Source organism: Ranitomeya imitator, chromosome 4 (genome assembly GCF_032444005.1).
Source record: "Ranitomeya imitator isolate aRanImi1 chromosome 4, aRanImi1.pri, whole genome shotgun sequence".
In the NCBI taxonomy this organism is placed as follows: Eukaryota; Metazoa; Chordata; class Amphibia; order Anura; family Dendrobatidae; genus Ranitomeya; species Ranitomeya imitator.
The window spans coordinates 362,093,951-362,107,473 of NC_091285.1; the positions used below are offsets into that span (position 1 = coordinate 362,093,951).

The following is a 13,523-nucleotide window of genomic DNA, read 5'->3' on the forward strand; positions in this document are numbered from 1 at the left end:
CTTAAATACACCGCTTGGTAGGGGTATGTTTACACTGCAGTAGCAGTTACCTGGAGGCTGAAAGTTTATTAAATATATAGTTATATTTTAGCTATATTCAGGAACCTGCTTTTTCGACATTTGGTTTATTCCGGTTCTCTTTGATTATTTGAGTCTAGCTTCGTTCTGTCTAAGCTCTAACTACCCCTAAAGACAGAAACAGGAAACCTATCTTGCCTCAGAGAAAATCCCCAAAGGATAGATAGCCCCCCACAAATATTGACTGTGAGAGGAGAGGGAAAAAACATACGCAGATATGAAATCAGATTTTAGCATAGGAGGCCATACTAGCTAAAAAGAAAGAATAGAACAGAGTACTATGCGGTCAGTACAAAAACACTAGAAAATATCCACCGAAGAAAATACGGATCACCACATCTGACTAAAGACATGGGAGGTATATATGCATCTCCAGAGAAATAGCTAGGCTGCAAAAAATCCTTCACAGACCAAGCTGGACAAGACAAAAACATGAAAATGCACAGAACTATAAGGTCCACTGCAGGTGGACAGCAAAAACAAAGCCAGGACTTATCTTTGTAGAAAAACACAGCAAACTGGAGAGACCAGCAGAGAAGTGAATCCTTCAAGAACAATGGACAACTGGCACTGACTAAAGGATCCTGCAAAGCTATATACCCCAGTCAGTCCTGCAATTAGTAGATACACATGTCCACTCCTGCAATTCAGGCACAACTGCATTACCCTCTACAACCACCGGAGGGAGCCCAAAAGCTGAATTCACAACAGGCGTCGCGGCCTCTCTAACCTTTCCCGGCACCTGCGCACTGCAGTACTTTGCTCTGCCCTCAACAGGGCAGACAAAGTACGCCTGCGCAGGAGCTGTGGCGTGAAGACAAGAAGAGGACGTCATCGTAAGAAGATAGGAGGCCCCGGACCGGACCGCGACGCCCATCGGACCTGGACCGCAGCAGGACCGCCCCTGGGTGAGTATAATATAACCCCTTTTTCTCATCTTTCTGGATGCATCAGGGGCTTATCTACAGCATTCCAGTATGCTGTGGATAAGCCCCTGATGCCGGTGGCCGCAGCTCATCTTTGTTTTTAATTGGAACCTGTCACGTGAAAAACCGCTATTAACCTTATGAAGAATTTGCAGTCATCATTGGCCCCTATCTCCTCCCTCTCATGTTCTGACTCTGCTCTGAAACATGATAATGAAATACTGGAAAGTGCCTTGGATGAATCTGCATCTCCTACACATAGAACAACTTGGCACGAATGGCAGCAGCCCTGGCACACGCTGCAAACACGTTTTCTCCAACAGTGCTTGAGGTTCCCCGAACGTCTGTGGAGAAAATGTAATCTGGCCGAAGATTCCATCCATTATAAGTTTATGCTTCAAACATACAACTCTGCCTTTCACCTCTTCAAACAAGCCTACTCGAACACCCTCATCACCTCACTATCCAACAATCCTAAACAACCCTTTGACACTCTTCATTCTCTCCTCAGTCCAAGAGTTCAGGCCCAAGCAACCAACCTCAGCGCTGACTATCTGGCCAATTATTTTAAAGAAAAAAATTGGCCATATCCGACAGTACATTTTCTCCTAATCCTCTAATATTATACATCCTCTTCTCTCCTGCATTTCATCTAGCTCATTCTCTGTATTTGAACGAGTCACGAAAGAAAAGATTACTTGGCTAATCACATCTTCTCACCCTCCTATCTGCACCAGTGACCCTATTCACTCACATCTCCTTCAGTCCCTTTCCTTGGCCACTACTCATCTAACTAAAATGTTTAACCTCTCTCTCATCTGGTATCTTTCCCTCTTCCTTCAAACACACCAATATAAACCCATTACTTGAAAAGCCATCCCTCGACCAGAACTGTGTAGTAACTACAGACCTGTCTCTAATTTGCCTTTTGTTTCTGAACTTCTGGAACGTTTGGTCCATTCCTGTCTAATCCACGATCTCTCAGATAACGCTTCTCTTGACCCTTTACAATTCGGTTTCCACTCGAATGTTCAGAATATTCATTTTTCTTAAGTATCGGCACACGTGACCGCCGGCAGCAGCAGGAAGCAGGCGGCTGACACTGCGCGCTACTGAAGAGGAATGGATACTCACCGCTCTCTGCAATGAACGGTCACGGTGAGTATTCCGGCAGTTGTGCTCTGCTTGTGAGCAGTGCATGACGTCCCTGGCATGCGCTGCTTACAAGCATTAAGCAGCTGCTGGCACCGGAGCAGGACACTGCGAGGGAGCGCCGTGTAGGTTAGTGTAATTTTTTTTTTTAATCTTTCCTGATGGGACCATGCACACCAGGACCAGGATGGGGCCAATTATAAAAAAAAAGGATTGGGACCAATCAAACCAGGAACATGATGGGGCCAATTATATAAGAAAAAGGATGGGACCAACATTCCAGGAACAGGATGGGGCCATTTATACCAGGGATGCCTGAAAAATGAACATGCATTGCCCTCCACGCCCATGGGCTTGGAATGCAGTGAATATTCATTTCTCTGGCTCCAGCCTCCTGTGGCCTGATGCTCCACTTAAACCGCTCCCCCACCTCCCCACCACAGCCAGAGCCCATACATCCGAACTATGAGACGCACCCCACATTTTCCTCCACATTTTGGAAGGAAAAATTGCGTCTTATAGTCCGAAAAATACGGTACTTTTTACATTTCTATTGAAGTATTCTTGTGGTATATTGCATCCAGTTGCTGGCTGCAGCAGTAACATGACCTCCAATTACAACATTGCTGCAACTATCGATAAGAGCGAGTCCATTGATTGAGGACAAATTGTGCAAGTCCAAATATTACCAGTTATTACCCAGTTAATATTTTGTATTTTTCAGACTAATGATGTGGAGATGGCTGTGAAACATGAACTGATTGATGATCCAGCCGCAGACTCAGGAAATGTGAAAAATGGATCAGCTGATAGAAATCTGCATAATTCACCCTCTGAAGAGTTAGAGTATTTCATGAGTCCAATCATCAACACTCATTCTGTAATTTTGGACTTTACTCCTGTCAACTTTATAGATTCTGTGGGCGTGAAAGCACTAAAATCTGTAAGTTATTGATAGATTAAAAAAAAAATAGAAAAAAAGCAGATGCACTCACCAAATGCAGTTTCAAGCGTCCTTTATTTCAGTACCAAACGGTACATACTTCACGGCACGGGGGAGAGGAAAGTGAACAAGGAGAGTGCGACAGATGAGACGACGGCCGTTTCGCGCTACATCAGAGCGCTTCTACCCGTAGAAGCGCTCTGATGTAGCGCGAAACTGCCGTCGTCTCATCTGTCGCACTCTCCTTGTTCACTTTCCTCTCCCCCGTGCCGTGAAGTATGTACCGTTTGGTACTGAAATAAAGGACGCTTGAAACTGCATTTGGTGAGTGCATCTGCTTTTTTTTGTTGGATCCCTCTTGGACTGTTTTCCTGCGGATTGCACCTCCATTTCTATCCCTCAGACTGCTGTACACATTGGTCGTGTGCCACCTTTTTTCTCTTATTTAAGAGCTGTGCCGCTCTCTCTCTTCTTGTGTTCCTCTTTATTGATAGATTAAAACCACTTGTTTTCATTGATAGTCATGTGTCAGGATGGGTTGCAGCAATCTGAAGAAACAGCTCCTGAGACTTGTGTATTAACTGACAGAAGAGCTACATGGCAGCCACGCATACCGGAGTTTCCGGACAAGTCTATGACAGGAGAAGAAACAAATCTTCTCTGCGTCTGACTAAGCACAAAGTTTTTTTTGTTTTTTTTTTACTCCAGCCTCAGTCCTCTGTGTGCAGTCAGCCAAGAAGAAGATATATTTCTTCTCATGTCACGGCCCTTCTCCTCGGTTCATGGAGGTACATGTGTTCACAATACAGCCCCTCTTTCATTGAGACACAGGTCTCAGGATCAGTGTTTCTTCAGACCACAATCCATCCTGATATGTGACTAACAGAGGCTGCCTTTTGAATTACATGACTGGGGGGCATTGCATCTCAATCTTGAAGAACCCACTTAGTGACCAGGCAAATTTTTCAAATCCTACATGTGTCACTCTCTGCGGTATTAACTCTGGGATATTTCAGCATATCCCAGTGATTCTGAGATTGCTTTTTCATGACACATTATATATGGGGCAGCACGGTGGCTCAGTGCACAGCAGCCTTGCAGCGATGGAGTCCTGGGTTCAAATCCCACCAAGGACAACATCTGCAAAGAGTTTGTCTGTTCTCTCCGTGTTTGCGTGGGTTTCCTCCGGGTACTCCGGTTTCCTCCCACATTCCAAAGACATACTGATAGGGAATTTAGATTGTGAGCCCCATTGGGGACAGTCTGTAATATGTTAGCGCTATATAAAAATTAAGATTATTATTATGGTAAATGGTAAATTTAGGTTGATATGTCTTGTGTTATTTATAAAAATATCAGAAATTTGACAAAAAAAATCTAAAAATTTTAAATTTTCATTTAATCAATTATCCCTTTAATCCAGATAATCAAACCACGCAAAATAGTTAACAAATAACATTTCCCACATGTCTGCATTACATCAGCACCATCTGTAAAATGCTATTTTATTATGTTAGAAGCTTTCAAATTTTTGCAGTAATTTATTTTTTAAGTAAATTTACAAAACTACATTTTTTAGGAATGTATTCAGTTCCGCAAAAGTGATTCCATTTTAAAACATTTTCAACACTGCTTTCAGGCAGTTTATTAACCCTTCGGGTGTTTTTCAGGAATTAATCCAAAATGGCATGACCGGAAAGAAAAATGTTCTTTTTCCCACCTAAATGTTGGTAACTTTTGCACAAGCCGCTGTAGCTAGCAGACCCTAAGGCTGTTATTTGGCAATGAATTGCCATGGCAAACCTCAAGACCACACAATTATGATCTCAGGGTGCCAATTGGGTGAAAGAACGAGCCCCCACATTTTGGTAACTACCTAGATGCCATAGTCACTATTGACAGCAGCATCTAAGGGGTTAAACGGCCACGGTCGGTGCCAACACTGATCATGGCTGGTGCAACAGGGTATTTTCTATTCACTTATATCTCAGGTCAGTTTTAAGTTGTATTGGTGGTCACTAAGGGGTTAAGGCCCTGTTACACATGTCAATGATTGGCCCAATAAATGGTCCTCCCCAATCATTACCCAGTGACTGGCTGATAAAGTCCTTGTTTGTTATTGATCACATCTTCTATATGAATCGAAAAATTATTGTTGGTCTGCAGCGCATTTAACTCTGTAAACAAATGTGCACTATTGAATTTTTTTCTATGTGCCATAGACTTTGTATTGCATGCTTTTTATTGAATCCACACTCCACTGGCGTTTGTACTCAGCTTTGTATTCCTTTCTCCCGAAAAAATTGTGGCGATCGGTGGGGATCTCAGGATGCAGGAACCCCACTTATTTGCGGGTCTGATAAGTGTTGAGTTTTCTTGAGACAATTGGGCGCCAATCATCTTCTGATATTGTTGATTGCTGCGCGTAAGCAGTACATTTGTAATGTTTTTATGGAAATATTTTTTCTGCTGCTGAAACAATACTGTCCAGACAATCCCGTGTTTCGTTTCCTAATAATTGTGTTTATCTGTCTTGTCTGTTCTGCAGATAATCAAAGAGTACAAGGAGATTGGTGTTGATCTTTTCTTATCTGGTTGTAATGGTAAGCTATGGCTCACAATCATTTCTGTGTACATACATACATGTTGTGCCAGTTTTTATGCTTGCCTATATTTAGTGTTATTCTGTTTTTAATCAGTAAGAAATTACACGTAAATAATGTAATCATTTTGACATGATTTCTTTATCCTGAGATTAGTATATTAAAGTGGTTTTCCTAAGGTAATATCAGTTATCCACAGCATTGGTGACACACATCTGCCTACTGCTAACAGGACTGCCACGAAGCGACTCTTCCCCTTTCCTCTACATTGCACAACTATGTTGAGTAGTTTAAAAATAGTGCAGGTCAAGCACGCACTGTGCTGCTCCAATCATTGTCTATAGCGCTGACTAGATCTGGCCAGCAATATACTAGTCTATTTCCTTTTGGTCCCAAAGACTTTGAAGTTAGTGGCATGCTCAACACCTGCGCCACTCTTCAAGGGGTTTTCCCATGAATAAAAGTTGATTTTAACTAATAGCTCTTAAAATAATAATTTCCACAATTGGATGTGTCTAAATAAAATGTTCCTGTGCTGAGATAATCTTATAAATGCGCCCGTGCTGTGTACTGTGTAATGGCTGTGTCTGACCGTACAGGAGCATGGTCTGATCATACCACAGCTCCTGGGCAGGGGAGGAAGCAAAAGAGTGTACAGACATTACAGCACGAGATCGCAGCTGATTCTTTTTGTCAGGTAAAACATTCCCTGCCTGTTTATAAACAATGTTTTACCTCAAAGAATCATTTGCGATCCCGTGCTGTAATGTCTGTATACTTTTTTGCTTCCCCCCTTCTCAGGTGATGTGGTATGATCAAACCATGCTCCTGAACTAGACACGGCCATTACACAGCACACAGCAGGGGCACATTTATAAGATTATCTCCGCACAGGAACGTTTTTTTTTAAACACATCCAATTGTGGAAGTTATTATTATTCCAGGATCTATTGATTAAAATCAACTTTTGTTCGTGGGAAAACCCCTTTTTAAGTACTCCTCATTGCGGCCACGTGAGCATCACATTTTGAAAAGAACACTCCAGCATTTTATTCATGTAAAATGTTTACTCACTATTAAAATTGTCATTATTCAATTATTTTCATTCAATCTATTACGCATATACACCGCCTTTTATTATAGGTCACACAGGATACTCTGAGACTCTGCTCTGTACACCTCACACAGGGTGCTCTGAGACTCTGCTCTGTACACCTCACACAGGATACTCTGAGACTCTGCTCTGTACACCTCACACAGGATGCACTGAGACTCTGCTCTGTACCTCACACAGGATACTCTGAGACTCTGCTCTGTACACCTCACACAGGATACTCTGAGACTCTGCTATGTACACCTCACACAGGGTGCTCTGAGACTCTGCTATGTACACCTCACACAGGATGCTCTAAGACCCTGCTCTGTACACCTCACACAGGATACTCTGAGACTCAGCTCTGTACACCTCACACAGGATACTCTGAGACTCAGCTCTGTACACCTCACACATGATGCACTGAGACTCTGCTCTGTACACCTCACACAGGATGCTGAGACTCTGCTCTGTACACCTCACACAGGATGCTCTGAGACTCTGCCCTGTACACCTCACACTGGATGCACTGAGACTCTGCTCTGTACACCTCACGCAGGATACTCTGAGACTCTGCTCTGTACACCTCACACAGGATGCTGAGACTCTGTTCTGTACACCTCACACAGGATGCTCTGAGACTCTGCCCTGTACACCTCACACAGGGTGCACTGAGACTCTGCTCTGTACACCTCACACAGGGTGCTCTGAGACTCTGCCCTGTACACCTCACACAGGGTGCTCTGAAACTCTGCTCTGTACACCTCACACAGGATGCACTGAGACTCTGCTCTGTACCTCAAACAGGATACTCTGAGACTCTGCTATGTACACCTCACACAGGATGCTCTGAAACTCTGCTCTGTACACCTCACACAGGATACTCTGAGACTCTGCTCTGTACACCTCACACAGGATACTCTGAGACTCTGCTATGTACAACTCACACAGGGTACTCTGAGACTCTGCTATGTACACCTCACACAGGATGCTCTAAGACCCTGCTCTGTACACCTCACACAGGATACTCTGAGACTCTGCTCTGTACACCTCACACAGGATACTCTGAGACTCAGCTCTGTACACCTCACACATGATGCACTGAGACTCTGCTCTGTACACCTCACACAGGATACTCTGAGACTCAGCTCTGTACACCTCACACATGATGCACTGAGACTCTGCTCTGTACACCTCACACAGGATGCTGAGACTCTGCTCTGTACACCTCACACAGGATGCTTTGAAACTCTGCTCTGTACACCTCACACAGGATACTCTGAAACTCTGCTCTGTACACCTCACACAGGATACTCTGAGACTCTGCTCTGTACACCTCACACAGGATGCTCTGAGACTCTGCTCTTTACACCTCACACAGGATATTCTGAGACTTTGCTCTGTACACCTCACACAGGGTGCACTGAGACTCTTCTCTGTACACCTCACACAGGATACTCTGAGACTCTGCTATGTACACCTCACACAGGATGCTCTGAGACTCTGCCCTGTACATCTCACACTGGATGCACTGAGACTCTGCCCTGTACACCTCACACAGGATGCTCTGAAACTCTGCTCTGTACACCTCACACAGGATGCACTGAGACTCTGCTATGTACACCTCACACAGGGTGCTCTAAGACTCTGCTCTGTACACCTCACACAGGGTGCTCTGAGACTCTGCTCTGTACACCTCACACAGGATGCTCTGAGACTCTGCTCTTTACACCTCACACAGGATACTCTGAGACTCTGCTATGTACACCTCACACAGAATACTTTGAGACTCTTCTATGTACACCTCACACAGGGTGCTCTGAGACTCTGCTCTGTACACCTCACCCAGGATACTCTGAGACTCTGCTCTGTACACCTCACACAGGATACTCTGGAACTCTGCTCTGTACACCTCACACAGGGTGCACTGAGACTCTGCTATGTACACATCACACAGGATGCTCTAACACTCTGCTCTGTACACCTCACACAGGATACTCTGAGACTCTGCTATGTACACCTCACACAGTATGCTCTAAGACTCTGCTCTGTACACCTCAGACAGGATGCACTGAGACTCTGCTCTGTACACGTCACACAGGATGCACTGAGACTCTGCTCTGTACACCTCACACAGGATGCACTGAGACTCTGCTCTGTACCTCACACAGGAAACTCTGAAACTCTGCTCTGTACACCTCACACAGGGTGCTCTGAGACTTTGCCTTGTACACCTCACACAGGGTGCACTGAGACTCTGCTCTGTACACCTCACACAGGGTGCTCTGAGACTCTGCTATGTACACCTCACACAGGGTGCTCTGAGACTCTGCCTTGTACACCTCACTCAGGGTGCACTGAGACTCTGCTCTGTACACCTCACACAGGGTGCTCTGAGACTCTATGTACACCTCACATAGGGTGCTCTGAGACTCTGCTCTGTACCTCAAACAGTATACTCTGAGACTCTGCTATGTACACCTCACACAGGGTGCTTTGAGACTCTGCTCTGTACACCTCACACAGGGTGCTCTGAGACTCTGCCCTGTACACCTCACACAGGGTGCACTGAGACTCTGCTCTGTACACCTCACACAGGATACTCTGAGACTCTGCTCTGTACACCTCACACAGGATACTCTAAGACTCTGCTCTGTACACCTCACACAGGGTGCTCTGAGACTCTGCTCTGTACACCTCACACAGGATGCTCTGAGACTCTGCTCTTTACACCTCACACAGGATACTCTGAGACTCTGCTATGTACACCTCACACAGAATACTTTGAGACTCTGCTATGTACACCTCAAACAGGGTGCTCTGAGACTCTGCTCTGTACACCTCACCCAGGATACTCTGAGACTCTGCTCTATACACCTCACACAGGATGCGCTGAGACTCTGCTCTGTACACCTCACACAGGATACTCTGAGACTCTGCTCTGTACACCTCACACAGGATACTCTGAGACTCTGCTATGTACACCTCACACAGGGTGCACTGAGACTCTGCTCTGTACTCCTCACACATGATAGTCTGAGACTCTGCTCTGTACACCTCACACAGGATACTCTGAGACTCTGCTATGTACACCTCACACAGGATGCTCTAAGACTCTGCTCTGTACACCTCACACAGGGTGCTCTGAGACTCTGCTCTGTACACCTCACACAGGATGCACTGAGACTCTGCTCTGTACACCTCACACAGGATGCACTGAGACTCTGCTCTGTACACCTCACACAGGATGCACTGAGACTCTGCTCTGTACCTCACACAGGATACTCTGAAACTCTGCTCTGTACACCTCACACAGGGTGCTCTGAGACTCTGCCTTGTACACCTCACACAGGGTGCACTGAGACTCTGCTCTGTACACCTCACACAGGGTGCTCTGAGACTCTGCTCTGTACACCTCACACAGGGTGCTCTGAGACTCTGCCCTGTACACCTCACACAGGGTGCACTGAGACTCTGCTCTGTACACCTCACACAGGATACTCTGAGACTCTGCTATGTACACCTCACACAGGATGCTCTAACACTCTGCTCTGTACACCTCACACAGGATGCACTGAGACTCTGCTCTGTACACCTCACACAAGGTGCTCTGAGACTCTGCTCTGTACACCTCACACAGGGTGCACTGAGACTCTGCTCTGTACACCTCACACAGGATGCACTGAGACTCTGCTCTGTACACCTCACACAGGATACTCTGAGACTCTGCTATGTACACCTCACACAGGGTGCTCTGAGACTCTGCTCTGTACACCTCACACAGGGTGCTCTGAGACTCTGCTCTGTACACCTCACACAGGGTGCTCTGAGACTCTGCTCTGTACACCTCACACAGGGTGCTCTGAGACTCTGCTCTGTACACCTCACACAGGGTGCTCTGAGACTCTGCTCTGTACTCCTCACACAGGGTGCTCTGAGACTCTGCTCTGTACTCCTCACACAGGGTGCTCTGAGACTCTGCCCTGTACACCTCACACAGGGTGCACTGAGACTCTGCTCTGTACACCTCACACAGGATGCACTGAGACTCTGCTCTGTACACCTCACACAGGGTGCACTGAGACTCTGCTCTGTACACCTCACACAGGGTGCTCTGAGACTCTGCTCTGTACACCTCACACAGGATGCACTGAGACTCTGCTCTGTACACCTCACACAGGGTGCACTGAGACTCTGCTCTGTACACCTCACACAGGGTGCTCTGAGACTCTGCTCTGTACACCTCACACAGGGTGCTCTGAGACTCTGCTGTGCACATTAGGGGACAGCATTCCATATTACTGATCTACCACTGTTGCTTACTAACCTGTAGAAAGAGCAATGTGATGAGTCTCTGGCATCATGGGAAATGTAGTCTGCATTTGGAGAACCATATCAAAAGGAAGAAGGAACTAAGATGGTAGACAACCCCATATATGGCACATCAACTACAATAGATATACACAAGACATACATAAAAACCTCTACATTATTCTTTAAAAATAGCTCATGCTGAGTTATATTGGAAAAAAATTGCTGGAGTGCTTTTTTTAATGTATTCTTTGCTAAATTCCCCCAATTTCTAGTCATGTGCACTAGGAGTTTTCTTATTGTCTCCTTTAGTATGGAGGCAGACTTTAAGAAAAAAAAAACACCACAGCTGCTGTTTTTTAAAGTCACAGCCAGAATTTTATAAAATACAAGTAATGGAAGACCATCCTTTATATTTCTTAGTATTTTCTGCCATGAAAGATTGTGACAAAAGATGTGGTGTTTTTAGAAAACCAGTGGGTGTAACCACCATCAGATGTCACAATGGTTGTCACTTTTTAGCTTCTTGACCCAGGTCTGGAGAGATGTGGCCATAGCAGAATCCACTAACAAAGTAAATTTCTTATACTGTATTTATTTTTCACTTCCCCTTAATTTTTAACTTGGGGTCTAATGAAGGAAAGTTGTCCAAGACATTAAGACTGGTGAAGACACGCCTAATGTTAATGTGTAGTTCTGATGGTGTTTGCCAGAACAGACACAGTAATGGCAAACACCACGTACACTACAGAAACAAAGCCATATAAAGAAAAAAGTGCACGTACTGCTGAGTAGATTCAATAATACTCGTATTTCTCTTGGAGAGTAAAGTTAACTTTATTCCTCAAAAATGTCAGCAAAGATAACCATAGCAAACTGTTATCTTCCATTGAGAATATAATTTCTATTGAATGCTTAAAAATGACCCTCATACAGTCCTAGAGGTTTATCTTCTTGATGAACATCCCCAGACAGGTTGATACATAGTGCCATTGTGTGACGGTGTAGATGAACGTCCCCAGACAGATTCATACACAGTGCTATTGTGTGACGGTGTAGATGAATGTCCCCAGACAGATTCATACACAGTGCCATTGTGTGATGGTGTAGATGAATGTCCCCAGACAGATTCATACACAGTGCCATTGTGTCATGGTCTAGATCAGGGGTCCCCAACCTGTGGCTCGGGAGCCACATGTGACTCGCAGTCCCATGAATTGTGGCTCGTGGCTGTCTGTCAGATTGGAGCATTAGCTCCAGTTCTAGCAAACAGGTATGAAGAGCACATCTGAAAATGGTGAATTTTGTGAGCAGCCCTGCACAGAAGAGCAGATCTGGATGCACATATACTGGTCTTAGGGGTTTTGAGATGATTTAAGTATGGTACGCTGGAGACAAGATGACCCCACCTGTCAGACGATGTGCTTGAAGCTGGATGTCGGTGTCTTGGGAGTGCTTTATAGGACACTTTATAGGAGAATACTGAATGGGGGGTATTGTAGGAACCCCTAGATCTTTGTATACTTCTTTGGGTTGATTGATTTTTGTGGAAAAGCCTTGGTTACCATTATGTAATGAGGCTTTGGTTGCCACTATTGTGAGGGGGCGGGAGCTGAATGTTGCTCGCGACACTCTCTCAAGGCTTGATGTGGCTCGTGACCCTCTCTAAGAGCTGAATGTGGCTCTCAAGGTCAGAAACGTTGGGGACCTCTGGTCTAGATGAACATCCCCAGACACATTCATACACAGTGCCATTGTGTGACGGTGTAGATGATTGTGTGATGGTGTAGATGAATGTCCCCAGACAGATTGATACACAGTGCCATCGTGTGACGGTGTAGATGAACGTCCCCAGACAGATTCATACACAGTGCCATTGTGTGACGGTGTAGATGAACGTCCCCAGACAGATTCATACACAGTGCCATTGTCTGGTGAAGTTCATCTACACCGTCACACAGATTCATACACAGTGCCATTGTGTGACGGTGTAGATGAACGTCCCCAGACAGATTCATACACAGTGCCATTGTGTGACGGTGTAGATGAACGTCCCCAGACAGATTCATACACAGTGCCATTGTGTGACGGTGTAGATGAACGTCCCCAGACAGATTTATACACAGTGCCATTGTGTGACGGTGTAGATGCACGTCCCCAAACAGATTTATACACAGTTCCATTGTGTGACGGTGTAGATGAACATCCCCAGACAGATTCATACACAGTGCCATTGTGTGACGGTGTAGATGAACGTCCCCAGACAGATTCATACACAGTGCCATTGTGTGACTGTGTAGATGAACGTCCCCAGACAGATTCATACACAGTGCCATTGTGTGATGGTGTAGATGAATGTCCCCAGACAGATTCATACACAGTGCCATTGTCTGGTGAAGTTCATCTACACCGTCACA

At 45.3% G+C, this 13,523-nt stretch overlaps 1 protein-coding gene across 1 annotated transcript in view; it reads left to right on the forward strand.

Annotated features, from left to right (window-relative positions):
• SLC26A5 (solute carrier family 26 member 5) overlaps positions 1-13,523 on the forward strand; it is a 142,160-nt gene that overhangs the window by 123,491 nt on the left and 5,146 nt on the right. The window contains exons 17-18 of the mRNA XM_069765112.1: positions 2,881-3,099; positions 5,648-5,702. Of these exons, the coding sequence (XP_069621213.1) occupies positions 2,881-3,099; positions 5,648-5,702 (274 nt within the window). The remainder of the gene's footprint in view (positions 1-2,880; positions 3,100-5,647; positions 5,703-13,523) is intronic.